This window comes from Hyperolius riggenbachi, chromosome 9 (assembly GCF_040937935.1).
Source record: "Hyperolius riggenbachi isolate aHypRig1 chromosome 9, aHypRig1.pri, whole genome shotgun sequence".
NCBI classification, from domain to species: domain Eukaryota; kingdom Metazoa; phylum Chordata; class Amphibia; order Anura; family Hyperoliidae; genus Hyperolius; species Hyperolius riggenbachi.
The window spans coordinates 198484567-198505316 of record NC_090654.1 but is presented as its reverse complement, the minus strand read 5'-3'; the positions used below and the strand labels follow the sequence as shown (position 1 = coordinate 198505316).

At 44.2% G+C, this 20750-nt stretch overlaps 1 protein-coding gene across 5 annotated transcripts in view; it reads left to right on the top strand.

The window, feature by feature from the left end:
• Positions 1–20750, top strand: part of G2E3 (G2/M-phase specific E3 ubiquitin protein ligase) — a 68200-nt gene that overhangs the window by 10981 nt on the left and 36469 nt on the right. For 2 of the 5 annotated variants that reach the window (XM_068253882.1, XM_068253881.1), the window contains exons 2-7: positions 4798–4863; positions 8686–8754; positions 11179–11276; positions 17574–17675; positions 17762–17886; positions 18134–18299. In XM_068253882.1, coding sequence (XP_068109983.1) covers positions 4827–4863; positions 8686–8754; positions 11179–11276; positions 17574–17675; positions 17762–17886; positions 18134–18299 — 597 coding nt within the window. In that variant the 5' untranslated portion in view covers positions 4798–4826. Of the gene's footprint in view, positions 1–4797; positions 4864–8682; positions 8755–11178; positions 11277–17573; positions 17676–17761; positions 17887–18133; positions 18300–20750 lie in introns of all 5 variants that reach the window. The other 3 variants (XM_068253880.1, XM_068253879.1, XM_068253883.1) reach the window with 2 other exon arrangements.

Genomic DNA, 20750 nt, shown 5'->3' with positions numbered 1-20750 from the left:
GTTTTATTCTATTTTGGCGCCTCTGTTACTACATATTTCATACCTGATCCAGTCCACCCTTGGTGGAGGGGTGTATCCCCAACTTTTTCCTGTCTACAGAGAGCGACTTCTTAATACCTGAGTGGGGTCAGGCTATAATTCTCCCCACCTGTACATCCAGTGGTTGCCTTTGTGGTAACCCAGACTTGTGAGTATAATACTTGTCTACGTATCTTTGTGCTCGATTTACTGTGATATACTACACTATATTGGGCTCTCGGTTTCTATTCTTTGTATTTTTCCAAGCCAATCACCCATCAATCACTCCCTGTCACTATCTGTCAACGCTATTTTTTTTTATCCCCCCCTGCCCCCTCCTGATCACCCCCCACCCCTCAGATTCTCCCCAGACCCCCCCACCCCATGTACTGTATGCATCTATCCCCCCTGATCACCTGTCAATCACCCATCAATCACCCCCTGTCACTGCCACCCATCAATCAGCCCCTAACCTGCCCCTTGCGGGCAATCTGATCACCCACCCACACCAATAGATCGCCCGCAGATCCGACATCAGATCACCACCCAAGCGCAGCGTTTACATCTATTCTCTCCTCTAAACACCCACTAATTGCCCATCAATCACCCCCTATCACCACCTGTCACTGTTACCCATCAGATCAGACCCTAATCTGCCCCTTGCGGGCACCCAATCACCCGCCTACACGCTCAGATTGCCCTCAGACCCCCCCTTATCATTTCGCCAGTGCAATATTTACATCTGTTCTCCCCTGTAATAACCCACTGATTACCTGTCAATCACCTGTCAATTGCCGATCAATCACCCCCTGTCACTGCCACCCATCAATCACCCGCTGTCACTGCCACCCATCAATCACCCCCTGTCACTGCCACCCATCAATCACCCCCTGTCACTGCCACCCATCAATCACCCGCTGTCACTGCCACCCATCAATCAGCCCCTAACCTGCCCCTTGCGGGCAATCTGATCACCCACCCACACCAATAGATCGCCCGCAGATCCGACGTCCGATCACCTCCCAAGTGCAGTGTTTACATCTGTTCTCTACCCTAAACGCCCACTAATTACCCATCAATCACCCCCTGTCACTGCTACCTATCAGATTAGACCCCTATCTGCCCCTAGGGCACTCAATCACCCGCCCACACCCTCAGAATGCTCTCAGACCCCAGCCCTGATCACCTCGCCAGTGCATTGCTTGCATCTATTCCCCCCTCTAATCACACCTTGAGACACCCATCAATCACCTCCTGTCACCCCCTAACACACCTACCCATCAGATCAGGCCCTAATTTGCCCCGTGTGGGCTCCTGATCACTCGGCCAAACCCTCAGATCCCCCTCAGACCCCCTTCCGATCACCTCCCCAGTGCATTGATTGCATCTATTTTCCCCTCTAACCACCCCCTGAGACACCCATCAATCACCTCCTGTCACCCCCCTAGCACTCCTATCCATCAGATCAGGCCCAATACAACCTGTCATCTAAAAGGCCACCCTGCTTATGACCGGTTCCACAAAATTCGCCCCCTCATAGACCACCTGTCATCAAAATCTGCAGATGCTTATACCCCTGAACAGTCATTTTGAGACATTTGGTTTCCAGACTACTCACGGTTTTGGGTCCGTAAAATGCCAGGGCGGTATAGGAACCCCACAAGTGACCCCATTTTAGAAAAAGACACCCCAAGGTATTCTGTTAGGTGTATGACGAGTTCATAGATTTTATTTTTTGTCAAAAGTTAGCGGAAATTGATTTTTATTGTTTTTTTTTTCACAAAGTGTCATTTTTCACTAACTTGTGACAAAAAAATAAAATCTTCTATGAACTCGCCATACACCTAATGGAATACCTTGGGGTGTCTTCTTTCTAAAATGGGGTCACTTGTGGGGTTCCTATACTGCCCTGGCATTTTAGGGGCCCTAAACCGCGAGGAGTAGTCTAGAAAACAAATGCCTCAAAATGACCTGTGAATAGGACGTTGGGCCCCTTAACGCACCTAGGCTGCAAAAAAAGTGTCACATGTGGTACCGTCGTACTCAGGAAAAGTAGTTTAATGTGTTTTGGGGTGTATTTTTACACATACCCATGCTGGGTGGGAGAAATTTCTATGTAAATGGACAATTGTGTGTAAAAAACATCAAACAATTGTCATTTACAGTGATATTTCTCCCACTTAGCATGGGTATGTGTAAAAATACACCCCAAAACACATTATACTACTTCTCCTGAGTACGGCGGTACCACATGTGTGGCACTTTTTTACACCCTAAGTACGCTAAGGGGCCCAAAGTCCAATGAGTACCTGTAGGATTTCACAGGTCATTTTGCAACATTTGGTTTCAAGACTACTCCTCACGGTTTAGGGCCCCTAAAATGCCAGGGCAGTATAGGAACCCCACAAATGACCCCATTCTAGAAAGAAGACACCCAAAGGTATTCCGTTAGGAGTATGGTGAGTTCATAGAAGATTTTATTTTTTGTCCCAAGTTAGCGGAAAATGACACTTTGTGAAAAAAAACAATATCAATTTCCGCTAACTTGTGACAAAAAAATAAAATCTTCTATGAACTCACCATACTCCTAACGGAATACCTTGGGGTGTCTTCTTTCTAAAATGGGGTCATTAGTGGGGTTCCTATACTGCCCTGGCATTTTAGGGGCCCTAAACCGTGAGGAGTAGTCTTGAAACAAAAATGACCTGTGAAATCCTAAAGGTACTCATTGGACTTTGGGCCCCTTAGCGCAGTTAGGGTGCAAAAAAGTGCCACACATGTGGTATCGCCGTACTCGGGAGAAGTAGTACAATGTGTTTTGGGGTGTATTTTTACACATACCCATGCTGGGTGGGAGAAATACAGCTGTAAATGGACAATTGTGTGTAAAAAAAAATCAAAAGATTGTCATTTACAGAGGTATTTCTCCCACCCAGCATGGGTATGTGTAAAAATACACCCCAAAACACGTTGTACTACTTCTCCCGAGTATGGCGATACCACATGTGTGGCACTTTTTTGCACCCTAACTGTGCTAAAGGGCCCAAAGTCCAATGAGTACCTTTAGGATTTCACAGGTCATTTTGAGAAATTTCGTTTCAAGACAACTCCTCATGGTTTAGGGCCCCTAAAATGCCAGGGCAGTATAGGAACCCCACAAATGACCCCATTTTAGAAAGAAGAAACCCCAAGGTATTCCGTTAGGAGTATGGCGAGTTCATAGAAGATTTTATTTTTTGTCACAAGTTAGCGGAAATTGATTTTAATTGTCTTTTTTCACAAAGTGTCATTTTCCGCTAACTTTTGACAAAAAATAAAATCTTCTATGAACTCACCATACTCCTAACGGAATACCTTGGGGTGTCTTCTTTCTAGAATGGGGTCATTAGTGGGGTTCCTATACTGCCCTGGCATTTTAGGGGCCCTAAACCGTGAGGAGTAGTCTTGAAACGAAATTTCTCAAAATGACCTGTGAAATCCTAAATGTACTCATTGGACTTTGGGCCCTTTAGCGCAGTTAGGGTGCAAAAAAGTGCCACACATGTGGTATCGCCGTACTCAGGAGAAGTAGTTTAATGTGTTTTGGGGTGTATTTTTACACATACCCATGCTGAGTGGGAGAAAGATCTCTGTAAATGGACAATTGTGTGTAAAAAAAATTAACAAATTGTCATTTACAGAGATATTTCTCCCACCCAGCATGGGTATGTGTAAAAATACACCCCAAAACACATTATACTACTTCTGAGTACGGCGATACCACATGTGTGGCACTTTTTTGCACCCTAACTGCGTTAAAGGGCCCAAAGTCCAATGAGTACCTTTAGGCTTTACAGGGGTGCTTACAATTTAGCACCCCCCAAAATGTCAGGACAGTAAATACACCCCACAAATGACCCCATTTTGGAAAGTAGACCCTTCAAGGTATTCAGAGAGGGGCATGGTGAGTCCGTGGCAGATTTCATTTTTTTTTTTTTTTTTGTCGCAAGTTAGAAGAAATGGAAACTTTTTTTTTTTTTTTCTCACAAAGTGTCATTTTCCGCTTACTTGTGACAAAAAATATCTTCTATGAACTCACTATGCCTCTCAGTGAATACTTTGGGATGTCTTCTTTCCAAAATGGGGTCATTTGGGGGGTATTTATACTATCCTGGAATTCTAGCCCCTCATGAAACATGACAGGGGGTCAGAAAAGTCGTAGATGCTTGAAAATGAGAAAATTCACTTTTTGCACCATAGTTTGTAAACGCTATAACTTTTACCCAAACCAATAAATATACACTGAATGGGTTTTTTTTTTTATCAAAAACATGTTTGTCCACATTTTTCGCGCTGCATGTATACAGAAATTTTACTTTATTTGAAAAATGTCAGCACAGAAAGTTAAAAAAATCATTTTTTTGCCAAAATTCATGTCTTTTTTGATGAATATAATAAAAAGTAAAAATCGCAGGAGCAATCAAATAGCACCAAAAGAAAGCTTTATTAGTGACAAGAAAAGGAGCCAAAATTTATTTAGGTGGTAGGTTGTATGAGCGAGCAATAAACCGTGAAAGCTGCAGTGGTCTGAATGGAAAAAAAGTGGCCGGTCCTTAAGGGGTAGAAAGCCCTAGGTCCTCAAGTGGTTAATCAGATCGTAAATAGAATCGTAATCGAATCACACAAAGAATCGTATCGTGGAGATGGGGCTTAAGAACTGAAGAGATAAGTTTTTTTTTTTCAGCAAATGTTTTGTGTCCTACAAAGCAAAGACAATAACCTGAACATTTTTCCTCACAGTGATGCCCTGAGGAATTCACAGATAGAAGATGCCATCACGGAAGAGTCCCGAAAATGGAGTTTCCAGTATGTTCTGCTATTGTTGTTGGTTCAAGAGAATATAAAGTGATTTTTAGAGGCAGGAAGTTTTGTGTTGAGCTTAAATTTTTTACTTCTTGTGCCAACTTCCCTTATTTAAGCATCTGCCAAATATAAACATCATTTGTAAGGTGTAGTTTTAAAATACACCTGAACTGAGAGGTATATGGAGGCAGCCATATTAATTTCTTTTTAAGCCACACCAGCTGCCTGGCAGTGCTGTTGATCTATTTGGCTGCAGCAGTGTCTGAATCGCACACCTGAACAAGCATGCAACAAATCTAGTCAGACTTTAGTCAGAAACATCTGCTCTGCATCTATCAGGGCCTGTATCCACTAGGTGGGAATTAAAGTTTTTTATTGTTTTCAGCACACAAATTCGCTCACCAATGAATTATGTTCTGGAGAGATTTCTGCGTATTTTCACGTTTGCAATAAATAATGGCAATGGCACTTCTTTCCTAAATATCCTTGTAGAAAAACTTTGATACGTAAAAAAAAAATGCATATTTGCGTATGCAAATTTTGCATTCCAAAATATTCCATACGAATCACATGCTTGTAGTGGAAACGTACCCTAAAACGATTAGAGGCAGAGGATCAGGACACCCGAGCAATTTGCAAGGAAATCAATATGGTAGTTGCCATATCACTCATTTATTGCAAAAGTACAGGCATCCCTTTGTACAAAAAGTTGTGCATTGCTACTGAAAAAAAAATAAAAAATGGAAGGCTGTACTAGGGACATCATAATTAGATTTAGCAAATTTGTAATGAAAACCTTTTACACAGCTCTACCTGCTAGTTTGAAAAGATTTGTAAGTACAATAAATGTCTCCTTGGCCTTGTTTACACACTGGAGCATATTACTAGCGCTTTCAGCAGTGGCTGGCGATCGGTAGCTTTTTGAAAAGCGCTACTGCAATTTGAAGTGTGAGGCGGTGTTCACACTTAGCGACCAGCCAAAATAGCAAACCCATGCTGCATGCAGCATTTTTGAAGCGATTGCGTTTCAGTGTTTTAGAATTGCAAAATGCAAAACACTAGGGATATTGCAAGCAATTTGTGATTCCCAGTGTGAATGGGGCTTTACTGTACTGTGACAGTACTTCAGATAAGACAGTTCCACAGTAAATAGTAGGGCCTCGTAGGTTATAGGGTAATGAGATAGGGGTTGTGGGGAGGCGCCCAAGATGTAGGTACTAGGTGAGTTTTAAAACGTAATAAAAAAAAGAGGTTTCTTACCTCTATTGATGTCTCGCCAGGATGGGTAACGGGGAGTCTTTATTAAAAAAAAAAACGGTTATATTGTGGACAACATTTTTCATGGGACCAAGTCCGCTTCCTCGGGTCAATAGAAAACAAAAAAACCTTTAGATTAGCCGTGTGGTGCGTGGGCACCGCTGTAAAACAGTCGTTTTTACAACGGCGCCCATGCACCACACGGCTAATCTAAAGGTTTTTTGTTTTCTATTGACCCGAGGAAGTAGGCTTGGTCCTGTGAAACGCGTTGTCAACAGTATCAGTGTTCTCCCCAGAATTTTTTTCCAGCCGGGTGGCATGAAACAGTAGCCGGGTGGCAGGAAAAAGCAGCCGGGTGGGGCGAGATGAAAATGCAGGGCAACTCTGCTTACAGCATAGGAGGTGGTGAGGAGGTTAGCCGATGACAGCCGGGTGGTCACCAAATCTAGCCGGGTGGAGCACCCGGCTAAAAGAGCCTGGGGAGAACACTGAGTATAACCGGTTTTTAATAGAGACTCCACGTTACCGAGTCATCAATAGAGGTAACAAACTCTTATTTTTTTTTTTTTATTTTATTACGCTTTAAAACTCACCCAGTACCTCCCCACAACCCCTATTCAGTACCCTAACACCTCCTACAGAGGTGTCAACCTCCACTACATTGGGACCTGTTCCAGTGATAAGAGGACCACAGGAGGAGAGCGATCGAGCGGGAACGGTCCAAATTTCCCGCCTGCTCATATGGTGATTGCAGGACTGCAACCCAACCTTGTGAGTATTCAATCGTCTTTTGAATTGAACCTCCAAGGCACTAACGATACTGCACTTTTGGCCTCCTGGTCCTCCTTCTCTCAACAGAAACTGGGAACTCAGTCCTTAGGAACGGAGAACCCTAGATCGGTTACACTACCTCATAAGGTAATGAGGTCTGGGAACTTTTGTAACATTAGAAAGTTCTTTATCATAAGAGTATGTGTAGACACACAGCAGTCAGCATCTGAAATGTTCATCTGTTAATATTTCAGCTTGCTAACCTTGCTTTCTGTGCATACAAAACAATGCTAGCTCACATTATTTCTAAGACACTTGTATCAACTAATTGATGTGTGTACCAGGCTTAAAGGGAACCTGAAGCAAGAGGTATATGGAGGCTACCATATTTACTTTTAAACTATACCTGGTTCCTGGCAAACTTTGGCTTCAGTAGTGTCTGAATCAAACACATGAAACAAGTATGCGGAAAACCTGACATTTTCTCTACATGCTTGTTTGTGGCTAATAGTATTCGAGGCAGAGATCAGCAGGATAGCCAGGCACCTGGTATTCTTAAGCCACTCTGTGACCGCCTAATGCAGATTGGCAGCTGCCAAGTAGCACTGTTGTTCCTCAGTGCCGCCATATGGTGTCATCTCTTAAAGAAAACCTGAACTGAAATTAAAAGTCAAAATAAGCATACACAAGTCATACTTACCTCCTGTGTAGTCTACTCCTCGGACTCTTTCTCCTCTCCTGCATCCTGTTTGTCCACTGTGATCAAGGGCATTTTCCGTCCTCCCATTTTGAAAATGACCATTACCCCATAACAGCTTTCTGGTCAGCACACAGTTAAACTGTAACATCGCCCACTTGAGCCATAGGGAAACATGGACATTTACCTGGTACATCAGTTTTCCTCTCAGCTATAACTGACAGCAACTGATATTTTACTGACAGCAACTGATATATTTCAGATCTGACAAAATATTGTCAGAACTGGAAGGGATTATTGTCAGAAGAAAATGGTGAGCTTCTGATAGGAACTGATAGCAAGGTAACTATGTAATGTTCATTTCAAGTTACCTCATGTGTTTATTTTAAATATTTTTACTCAGTACAGGTTCTCTTTAAGGAACAAGATTAGACAGGAGCTGGAGCGAGCTTCTGTCTGTAAACACAGCAGGGCACATTGATCAGCGCTGGTAGGCTGGTTTCTTTATTTTACATAGAAAAATGTATTTATATAGCGCTGACCTCTAACGCAGCACTGCACAGACTATTGCCATGTCACTTAAAGGGAACCCGAAGCGAGTAAAATTATTTAAAATAAACACATGACATAGCCGCAAATGATAATTACATACTAACTTAAGTCAGTTCCTCTCAGAAGCTCACCAATTGGCCCTACACTAAGATGCAGGGTAATATGAAAGGGGCTTTGGTGAGGTGCGATTTTTTTTTTTTTTTTTTTTTTTTTTTTTTCCCCTTGCAGTTGCCTCTCCCGCTGCTCATACAGGAAGAAGATCCCTTCTCTTCCTCAGAATACAGATTGTTTTTGCAAAGAAGTGCAGTGTGAGGTTATGAACCATTTTGGAAATATATAACTGCCTTCCAGCAGAGAAAATATTTTGGCATTATGCTGTAAACAAAATATTTTGTGCTGCACTTGTTTATAAGAAGCTGTAAAAGAAATTGTATTTAAATGTGGCTTTATAGCTTGTAGCAGAGAGGCTGGAATAAATAAAAGCTTGTTTTTGTAGTACTATGTCCTTGCGCCTTTGAAAAACATACAATTATTTATAATTTTAGCAGGGCCACAAAATACAAGTACCTCAGAGAATCCGCCTGGTGTTTCATCCATGGATTTGAGCGAATATTCAGGTAATAACTTTGCATTTTGAACTTTGTAAGATAAAATAATTCTAGTTTATGTGGTGTTTCATTCTTCTCAGGAGCTGTTTTCTCTTTTCTTTATTTAAAGAGAGACTGAAGTCTCCCAAAATGCCTGTTTTTTTTTTTTTTTTTTTTTTTTAATCCTCTTTAATATCAGTGCCCTAAGTGAAATGCTGATTCCCCGCAGTTGAACACTAATTAAATCACCCCAAACTCCCCGGGGCGCATTGCGGGGCTCCTTCCGTATAGAGGCAGAGCTTTGGGATGTAGCTCTGCCTCTACACGCGTCCATCTGCGCGGATCTCTGCCCGCCCCTCTGCCTTCATTTACTGAGAGGGGAAGGGGAGAGGCGGAGATGCACGCGGATTGATGCGCGTGGAGGCAGAGCTGCAGCCCGAAGCTCTGCCTCCCCGGGCAGCAAAGCCACAACCAAGAAAATTGTGGATTTTTTCCCCGGGAGTGTGGGGTGATTTATTTAGTGTTCAGCCGCGGGAATGAGGCGTTTCAGTTAGAGAATCAGTACTCAAATATTCTTACACTAAAAAGCATACCATTCTATTCATCATTTTCTCCTGTGCCCCTCTGTGCTGTTTCTGCCACTCTGCTGTAATCCTGGCTTGTAATTAACAGTTTTAGGCAGTGTTTACAAACAAACTAACCAGCTTGTGATAGGCTCACATAAACAATGTGTGAGTCATACAGAGTGTGCAGGGGGCCTGCAGAGGGTGTGTATCGCTTCTATCCAATCACAAGCAGCCCTGCACATTCCACACATTGCACAGAATAAATGAATTAGCTTACTGGGACTTGAATCATTGCCGAGTCTCACCTCCCTATTACAGGGCTTCTGGAAAAAATCATAACCTTTAAAGTGTACCAGAGCTGTAAATAATCGTTACTTTCCCAGGCTTTCTCCAGCCCCATAAGCACGTGTGAGTCCCTCGCCATCCTTCCAAGGTCTGCTGTTCAGGCGCGAACAGGCTCAGTCTCCTCAGTTGGTGTGTTTTGCACAAGCATGGACTGATGCGACTGAGCCTGTTGCGGGGGCTGAATGTCAGATCGTGGGAGGACGGGAGGGACTCTCGTGTGCTTACGGGGCTGAAGGAAGCCCCATGTAAGTATAGATTCTTTCTTTATTCACAGCTCTGGTTTACTTTAATAGTTGTCCTTTAAAGGATCAATGAAGTGGACCCCAACTTGCATTGTAAAATAATGCATGATCATTTCCAGGCATGAATTTTACAAGCCTTTTTTTCCCTTGGTCATAAGTATTCTTGATTCTATCCGCTAAACTTAACACAGCCACTGTGGTGGGATGTCCTATCCGTTAGACGGAGGATGTGCGCAGATGGCTAATAGTCTGGCAGTATAAATGCAATCCTTGCATGTGTAGCACTAGAACACTTTTTCATAGATGGTTTCAAGGGCTGGTTCACTCTACCTTTTAAAAAGCTCTTGCCGTTGTAATGTCATGAGAGATTTCTTAGATCACCAGTATACGGCATGGGGGGGAATCGCCTGATGCCAGATACATGTGCTTGTTGCTTACTTGAGCAACCAGCTAAAAAAGCTCAAATTCCAGCCCCCCCCCCCCCCCCCCCCCCCCCTATACTTAGCCTCCAGCGATGTCTGTCAATCTCCCCTGTAACTCCTCGTGGGTTCCTAATGGCTTTCTGGCGTCCGCCATGCCCGCAAGTTGGCATGTCGCATAACCTGCATCGGGTCAGGTGATAAGCCAGCTTCCATGCATCGCGCCATAAATCCACTAGGAGCCTATGGGGAGGCTGCCAGACATCGCTGGAGGCATGGTAAGTATTTGAAATGCCTCCAAAACAACTCCAAATGTCCCAAAAGGATACACTCCATCATCCTTCAGGCATGCCCGTTAGTTCAGACTTCTGTTTACTTGAATTCCGGATAATGGGAAATCTGCTTTTAAATACAACCGCCACCTCCTTATTAGATGATGCAGTGTTTACTAGACCTACACCGTGGAGGCAATGTTTCAAGATCACTAAGGATCTCTTTATCAAGGAAAAATAGTCATAAGCCAGATCCTTAAAATTAAATGCAAAAAAATAAATAAAATTGTTATAACTAAATGATGTGCCAAAAGTGAATGGGGGGGGGGGGTTATAAATTGTGTTGATGAATTACCTTGTATTAGTCACAAGAGTTTTCAGAGTCCAGTTTCATCCCCCTTTAAGGGCCTGTTCACACTGCAATGACTTTGATAAGATTTTTGATGTGCATGTGTTTTGCCAATTGCAACAGCACCATGTTAATTGTGGTGCCCTTTTCACATTTGTATTAAAAGCTAAGAGGCTGGTAATGCTATTTTGATTGTTTATAACATCATATGTGATTACCCAGAAACCATTGTAACATAAATACATATGTTCTGTATCATAGCCTGCATGCTTTGTGGAAGAACTGAAAACTGCACAGAGAAGTATGGGGAGAAAAAGACCTATGCAGAGCATAACTTGACTTTACACTATTACTGCCTGGTGAGTCTGTCACAATATGCTTCCCACTTCCTGTTCTATATTAAGCCTGACATCTAGAAATGCCTATGAAATGTTGAATGATTTGTCAGGGATGTCCTGTCACAACAGATGAATATTTTCTCATAATTATTCCTATAATTTCACTAAAACGCTTTCTTGAATTCTTCTGTCACACAGCTGTTGATAAAATAGATCAGTGACTGTCTGATGTGATGAGAGTTGAATATGCAAAAATCTAATTACACCAGGTACTTGTTTTTCCACCTCAAAATGGGATGTCAGCATAACAAAATAAAGGAAAAGGTCCAGGTGCGCAACTGTTCTGTAATATTATTGTCAACAAGGTTGCAAGCATGGGAGGTTATGTATAAACAGGTGAGGCTCCTGTTTACAGAAAAACTGCTTTTTTTCATCTGGTTATTTTGCCAGGATCAATGAAAAAGGCCTGTCAGCCAGAAGTTATGTGAGTGTACACTTTGTCAGGATTCCATCATGGATTTAATATTCATAGAACATTCTAGGCAGAAATGGCCAACACTGGCCACCTTGTCCAAGGACCAGCGTGCGCGTGTCTGTCTTAACCACTTAAGGACTGCAGTCATAAAACCCCTTAAGGACCAGAGCCTTTTTTTCCATTCAGACCACTGCAGCTTTAACGGTTTATTGCTCGGTCATACAACCTACCACCTAAATGAATTTTACCTCCTTTTCTTGTCACTAATACAGCTTTCTTTTGGTGCGATTTGATTGCTGCTGTGAGTTTTACTTTTTATTATATTCATCAAAAAAGACATTAATTTTGTCAAAAAAATGACTTTTTTTACTTTCTGTGCTGACATTTTTCAAATAAAGTAAAATTTCCTATACATTTGAGCGCGAAAGTTATTCTGCTACATGTCTTTGATAAAAAAAAAAAACATTAAGTGTATATTTATTGGTTTGGGTAAAAGTTATAGCGTTTACAAACTATGGTGCAAAAAGTGAATTTTCCCATTTTGAAGCATCTCCGAATTTTCTGACCCCCTGTCATGTTTCAGGAGGTGCTAAAATTCCAGGATAGTATAAATACCCCCCAAATGACCCCATTTTGGAAAGAAGACATCCCAAAGTATTCACTGAGAGGCATGGTGAGTTCATAGAAGATTTTATTTTTTGTCACAAGTTAGCGGAAAATGACACTTTGTGACAAAAAAAAAAGGAAAAAAAAAGTTTCCATTTCTTCTAACTTGCGACAAAAAAAAATGAAAACTGCCACGGACTCACCATGGCCCTCTCTGAATACCTTGAAGTGTCTACTTTCCAAAATGGGGTCATTTGTGGGGTGTGTTTACTGTCCTGGCATTTTGGGGGGTGCTAAATTGTAAGCACCCCTGTAAAGCCTAAAGGTGCTCATTGGACTTAGGGCCCCTTAGCGCAGTTAGGCTGCAAAAAAGTGCCACACATGTGGTATTGCCGTACTCAGGAGAAGTAGTATAATGTGTTTTGGGGTGTATTTTTACACATATCCATGCTGGGTGGGAGAAATATCTCTGTAAATGACAATTTTTTGATTTGTTTTACACACAATTGTCCATTTACAGAGATATTTCTCCCACTCAGCATGGGTATGTGTAAAAATACACCCCAAAACACATTATACTACTTCTCCTGAGTACGGTGATACCACATGTGTGGCACTTTTTTGCACCCCAACTGCGCTAAGGGGCCCAAAGTCCAATGAGTACCTTTAGGATTTCACAGGTCATTTTGCGGCATTTGGTTTCAAGACTACTCCTCACGGTTTAGGGCCCCTAAAATGCCAGGGCAGTATAGGAACCCTACAAATGACCCTATTTTAGAAAGAAGACACCCCAAGGTATTCCGTTAGGAGTATGGTGAGTTCATAGAAGATTTTATTTTTTGTCACAAGTAAGCGGAAATTGCTTTTAATTGTTTTTTTTTTCACAAAGTGTCATTTTCCGCTAACTTGTGACAAAAAATAAAATCTACTATGAACTCACCATACTCCTAACGGAATACCTCGGGTGTCTTCTTTCTAAAATAGGGTCATTTGTGGGGTTCCTATACTGCCCTGGCATTTTAGGGGCCCTAAACCGTGAGGAGTAGTCTTGAAACCAAATGTCGCAAAATGACCTGTGAAATCCTAAAGGTACTCATTGGACTTTGGGCCCCTTAGCGCAGTTAGGGTGCAAAAAAGTGCCACACGTGGTATCGCCGTTCTCAGGAGAAGTAGTATAATGTGTTTTGGGGTTTATTTTTACACATACCCATGCTGAGTGGGAGATATATCTCTGTAAATGGACAATTGTGTGTAAAAAGAATCAAAAAATTGTCATTTACAGAGATTTCTCCCACCCAGCATGGGTATGTGTAAAAATACACCCCAAAACACATTATACTACTTCTCCTGAGTAGGGCAATACCACATGTGTGGCACTTTTTTGCAACCTAGGTGCGCTAAGGGGCCTAACGTCCTATTCACAGGTCATTTTGAGACATTTGGATTCTAGACTACTCCTCACGGTTTAGGGCCCCTAAAATGCCAGGGCAGTATAGGAACCCCACAAGTGACCCCATTTTAGAAAGAAGACACCCCAAGGTATTCTGTTAGGAGTATGGTGAGTTCATAGAAGATTTTTTTTTTGTCACAAGTTAGCGGAAATTGACACTTTGTAAAAAAAAAAAAACAATATAAATCAAGTTCCGCTAACTTGTGACAAAAAATAAAATCTTCTATAAACTCGCTATACTCCTAACGGAATACCTTGGGGTATCTTCTTTCTAAAATGGGGTTACTTGTGGGGTTCCTATACTGCCCTGGCATTTTAGGGGCCCTAAACCGTGAGGAGTAGTCTTGAACCCAAATGTCGCAAAATGACCTGTGAAATTCTAAAGTTACTCATTGGACTTTGGGCCCTTTAGCGCAGTTAGGCTGTAAAAAAGTGCCACACATGTGGTACTGCCGTGCTCAGAAGTAGTAGTATAATGTGTTTTGTGGTGTATTTTTACATATACCCATGCTGGGTGGGAGAAATATCTTTGTAAATGACATATATTAGATTTTTTTTACACACAATTGTCCAATTACAGAGAGATTTCTCCCACCCAGCATGGGTATGTGTAAAAATACACCCCAAAACACATTATAATACTTCTCCTGAGTACAGCGATATGACATGTGTGACACTTTTTTTGCAGCCTAGGTGCTCTAAGGGGCCCAACGTCCTATTCACAGGTCATTTTGAGGCATTTGTTTTCTAGACTACTCCTCACGGTTTAGGGACCCTAAAATGCCAGGGCAGTATAGGAACACCACAAGTGACCCCATTTTAGAAAGAAGACACCCCAAGGTATTCCGTTAGGTGTATGGCGAGTTCATAGAAGATCTTATTTTTTGTCACAAGTTAGTGAAAAATGAAACTTTGTGAAAAAACAATAAAAATCAATTTCCGCTAACTTTTGACAAAAAATAAAAATCTTCTATGAATGCTTCATACACCTAACAGAATACCTTGGGGTGTCTTTTTTCTAAAAAGGGGTCACTTGTGGAGTTCCTATACTGCCCTGGCATTTTACGGGCCCAAAACCGTGAGTAGTCTGGAAACCAAGTGTCTCAAAATGACTGTTCAGGGGTATAAGCATCTGCAAATTTTGATGACAGGTGGTCTATGAGGGGGGCAAATTTTGTAGAACCGGCCTCTTACATGACAGGTTGTATTGGGCCTGATCTGATGGATAGTAGTGCTAGGGGGGTGACAGGAGGTGATTGATGGGTGTCTCAGGGGGTGGTTAGAGGGGAAAATAGATACAATCAATCAACCCAGTGGGAGGTGATCGGAAGGGGGTCTGAGGGTGATCTGAGGGTTTGGCCGAGTGATCAGGAGACCACACGGGGCAAATTAGGGCATGATTTGATGGGTAGGTGTGTTAGGGGGTGACAGGTGGTGACAGGAGGTGATTGATGGGTGTCTCAAGGTGTGATTAGTGGGGGGAATAGATGCAAGCAATGCACTGGCGAGGTGATCAGGGCTGGGGTCTGAGGACGTTCTGAGGGTGTGGGCGGGTGATTGGGTGCCCTAGGGGCAGATAGGGGTCTAATCTGATGGGTAGCAGTGACAGGGGCTGATTGATGGGTGATCAGTGGGTGATTAGATGGCAGAACAGATGTAAACAATGCACTTTGGAGGTGATCTGAGGGTAGGTTTGGGGCAATCTGATGGTGTGGGTGATCAGATTGCCCGCAAGGGGCAGCTTAGGGGCTGATTGATGGGTGGCAGTGACAGGGGTTGATTGATGGGTGATTGATAGGTGATTGACAGGTGATCAGTGGGTTATTACAGGGAAGAACAGATGTAAATATTGCACTGGCGAATTGATAAGGGGGGGGTCTGAGGGCAATCTGAGCGTGTGGGGCGGGTGATTGGGTGCCCGCAAGGGGCAGATTAGGGTCTATTCTGATGGGTAACAGTGACAGGTGGTGATAGGGGGTGATTGATGGGTAATTAGTGGGTGTTTACAGGAGAGAATAGATGTAAACACTGCACTTGGGAGGTGATCTGACGTCGGATCTGCGGGCGATCTATTGGTGTGGGTGGGTGATCAGATTTGCCCGCAAGGGGCAGGTTAGGAGCTGATGGGTGGCAGTGACAGGGGGTGATTGATGGGTGGCAGTGACAGGGGGTGATTGACAGGTGATCAGTGGGTTATTACAGGGAAGAACGGATGTAAATAATGCACTGGCGAATTGATAAGGGGGGGTCTGAGGGCAATCTGAGCGTGTGGGCGGGTGTTTGGGTGCCCGCAAGGGGCAGATTAGGGTCTAATCTGATGGGTGGTGATAGGGGGTGATTGATGGGTGATTGATGGGTAATTAGTGGGTGTTTAGAGTAGAGAACAGATGTAAACACTGCACTTAAGAGGTGATCTGATGTCGGATCTGCGGGCGATCTATTGGTGTGGGTGATCAGATTGCCCGCAAGGGGCAGATTAGGGGCTGATTGATGGGTGGCAGTAACAGGGGGTGATTGATGGGTGATTGACAGGTGATCAGGGGGGATACATGCATACAGTACACAGGGGGGGGGGGGTCTGTGGAGAATCTGAGGGGTGGGGGGATGATCAGGAGTACCCAGGGGGCAGTTTAGGGACAAAAAAAAAAATAGCGTTTATAGATAGTGTCAGGGAGTGATTGATGGGTGATTAGGGGGGTGATTGTGTGCAAACAGTGGTCTGTGGGGTGCGCAGGGGGGGGTCTGAGGGGTGCTGTGGGCGATCAGGGGGCAGGGGGGGGCAGATCAGTGTGTTTGGGTGCAGACTAGGGTGGCTGCAGCCTGCCCTGGTGGTCCCTCGGACACTGGGACCACCAGGGCAGGAGGCAGCCTGTATAATACACTTTGTAAACATTACAAAGCGTATTATACGCTTCCTATCCGGCGATCGTCAGGTTAACAACCCGTCGGCGCTTCCGATTGGCCGGCGGGTTGACGCGGGTGGGCGGAGCCTATTGCCGGCGGATGCGCGCGCATCCCAGCGCGCGATCCCCGGCAAAACAGTGCCCCAGGACCTGACGCCATTCTGCGTTACGTGGTCCTGGGGCTGCCACTTTGCCGCCACCAATATGAAGTAGGCGGTCGGCAAGTGGTTAAAGGGGACTGAGAACCAGGATTTTTTTTATGAACCTCTCCATAAGGGGAGTTCCTAACAAATTGTGCTGTTTGGAGGGGGGAGAAGGGGGGTCGGTTAAGGTGAGCCTCACTACTTGCAGGGTGCAGATGCTCTGGTTCCAGTGCATAAAGGATGTGCCATCTTCTCCACAGGCCAGCTGAATCTACTGAATTTTGTAGTTCCTGGCAGTGTTTCTCTGCAGTGCATGCTGGGAGATGCAATCCATGGATGCCAGTCCCGACATGCATTACAGAGCACATGCAAGACACTGCTGGTAAACTTAAAGGTTCATCCAATTCAGCCAGTCCACGGAGGAGATGGTACAGAGTAGCAGCACCCTGCAGGTAAGTAGTGAGGCTCACCCCCGCCCCATTACAAACCTCCCTTAGGGCCTGTCTCCACTTGTCAGTTTTTCTGTGCATTTTCTGCACAAGAAAACTGGAACCAATGTTACTCAATGTGCTAGTTCACACTTGAATACGTTTTTCACATGCAGAAAAACAATTGACAGCAATGCAAAACTGTCAGACCACTTAGAAGTAACTGAAATGTCTCTGTGCGTGGGCTATATATTGTGTCAGTGAAGTGGTTGTAAGATGGCGATGATGGATAATTTTTTATTCTTGTATGCAGCTTTTGTCCAGTGGTATTTGGCAGAGAGGGGAAGAAGATGAAGGAATCTATGGCTTCCTGGTTAGCGATATTAAGAAAGAATTCAACAGAGCCAGGAGATTGGTAAGCAGTAGGTTTAATTCTCTGTAGATGTCAATATTCATGTTTTCCCATATTAATGAATGCTGTAAAAAATGTTTCATTTTCAGAAGTGCAGTGTATGCAAAGCCCAAGGAGCTTCCATTGGCTGTGTGTATCCTCGTTGTAAGCGCAGCTACCATTATCCCTGTGGTGTGGAGAAGCAGTGCTTATTCCAGTTCATGGATAGCTTTAGGTAAGCACAGCACTGCAGCATTGTAATGTTTTCATAGATTCATAGATGGACTGGCCCAAAACCTGTCGGTTCTGTCAGATTTTAACTGCCTACTTTTTTTCATGATAGTGGTCCTTTAAGCCTAGTATTGTAGTATTTTATAAAAGAACATGAAGAAACAGAGGCTTTGTGTAAAGGTATCTGTAACCCAGTATCGTGGCACAATCCTCACCAGTTTCAATAAACCACTTGCTTTGGCTTTTTGCAGATCATATTGCTGGGACCATCGTCCAGTACAAAACATTCTCCCAGGAGAAAGCAGCGAGACATCCCCATGCACCATTTGCTTGGATAACTTAGCCCATGTTCCATCCTACCATGTAATACGAGGGCCATGTTGTAAAACATCCTGGTACCATAGAAACTGTCTTCAGGTAAGTGTAGTTCTATGTGGTTTCTGTGCATCACATAATGGTCTAGCTCTAGCACCATTCTAGTGGAAGTGCTGGCTTATTGCTTGCAATAGGTAAAGCAGTGTGGTAGAAATCTGCGGCATTAGAAGCTGCATTAGCCTTCTCTTTTATAAAACTGGCTTATAAATGGACTTGGTATTTCTTGTAATCCTGACAGCATTTTGTGGCAGAATATACAATATAAGGCCTTTGTTCTCACATTGGTAAGAAGCTGTCAGTGGATGTGACCATGTCATGTTTAAACAGTTACAGTAATCAAAACAAGAGAAAACACACTCTTCAATTTTAAAGGGTACTTGAGATGGCTGAAAAAAAAATTATACATACCAGGAGTTCTTTCAAGAGAACTCGAGGTGGGGTTCTGACAATGCAATCCACATACAGAGGCTGGGTCTGCTTATATTGCCCAGCCTCTGTTGCTATTTCAATCCCCCCTAAGCCCCCCCCCCCTGCGCTTTGCTATCCCACATAAATCACAGCCGCGCTGTCGACACACAGCGTGTCGCAGCGGGCTGTGTTAATCTCTGTACTGTCAGTCTGCCGCTCCCTCCTGCATAGCTCCGATCCCCGCCCGCGTCCCTTCCCTCCCCGCTGATTGGAGGGAAGGGACGCGGGCGGGACCGGAGCTATGCAGGAGGCGGGGGGAGCACACAGAGTGACAGTACAGATGTAAACACAGCCCGCACAGCGTGGCTGTGATTTATGGGGGATTGTAGAGTGCAGGGGGAACTTAGGGGGGATTGAAATGGCAACAGAGGCTGGGCAGTATAGGCAGACCCAGCCTCTGTACGTGGATTGCATTGTCAGAACCCAGCCTTGGGTTCTCTTTCAGCCCCATTAAGGCCCTGTTCACACTTGCGTTTTGGCAAGTAAACGGATCGGATCAGGACCTGATCCTGATCAGAACCGCACGGTTCCGATCCGGATCCGGTCCGTTTGTATCAGGCATGCATCAGGCTGCCATCCGGATCCGTGGGCAAAAAATAGTTAAGTTTTTAAATAAAAAAATGTTGGGGTCAGCAGAAGGTGCACCTGGTGCACCTGTAGAATCAGGTTCCTCCGCTGTAGGCCTCACCTCCACCTCCGACATTCTGCCAAACAGCTCCAGCACGTCTGTCACTGCTGCTCCACTCCAGACATGCTTGGCCCATGTGTCCCCATCTGAAATGGCCGCTTGGATACGCATAGGAAGTGGGGTAGAACGTCAGGTTTTTGTAGGCAGTGTGTTCTGTGCCTTCCGTTTCCCATTGGTTTCTGTGTTCCGGATGGTGCTGTCAGGCTCAGGTCGGGCTCCGGTCCGGGTGCGTGGGCCGGAGATCCGGACCCAAAAAATAGCGCATGTTGGAAAAGAGTCCGTATCCGCTCCGGTACGTACGGAACGGACGCGTGTGAACGTCCGCATAGACTTTACATTGCTATGCGGAACGTACGTTCCGTTTGTACAGTATGCGGTCCGGATCAGATCCGGAAAATCCGGATAGCGAACGCTAAAGTGAACCGGGCCTAAGGCTAATCGATCCCTCGCTCTCCTCCGCAATTCGCCCTAGTAATTTGTCCAGTCCACGCAGTCTGACCGAGCGCTCCTGTGGCTGGGAGTGTTCTACGCCTGCGCAGTACACTACCACGACAGGATGGCCGCGCATGCGCAGTTAACGGGCTGATTTGCAGAACAGCCAGGCAATTTGCATTGTTTAAAAGGAAATAAATGTCGGTCTCCATGTCTTTCACCTCAGGTTCCCTTTACTAAAAATTGAAGTCAAATGGAGAAGCCATTTATGCAAAAGTACATATTCATAAGCTTTTAGAAGTCAGACCTTTAGCAACAATAGCATTCATTTCTATCCACTTCAACTATATTAGTGTAGCCGGTAATTCATGCCTATAGCAGCCCCCAAATCTATGGCTTAAATTAATGGCCATAAACAGCCATCAAAAGCCTCTTATACCTTTTTAGCATTGAGTCAGATTGTACAAAAAAATAAAAATCGGTGCTGCTAATAGGGCTGTGGAGTCTGTACAAAAATCATTTAACTCCAGGTACCCAAAATTGCTCTGACTCCACAGCCCTGGCTAATACAGTCTAAAGCGTCCCAGATCCTCTTGGTACCCACTTATCCAGCACTAGAGACCTCTGAACATATATTTGACTAGGTCGAATATGTTTGTGTAGCTGCGCTCCTGTACTTGTATGAGCGTGGTTGAACTGCGCAGAAACAAGTACAGTGCAGTAGCATGGAGCCTTTTGCGCACAGCTTTTTCCTCCTCCCTGTTTCTGTGCAAGCAGGTCTAACACCAGTGCGGTAGCACTCGTATTTGAATGGGAGTGCATCCGCGAGGAAGAAGAGTGTCCCAGTGAGCATTGGAGAAGCCTCTGGATGATCTCTCTATACCAGGGGCCCCCAAACGTTTTGG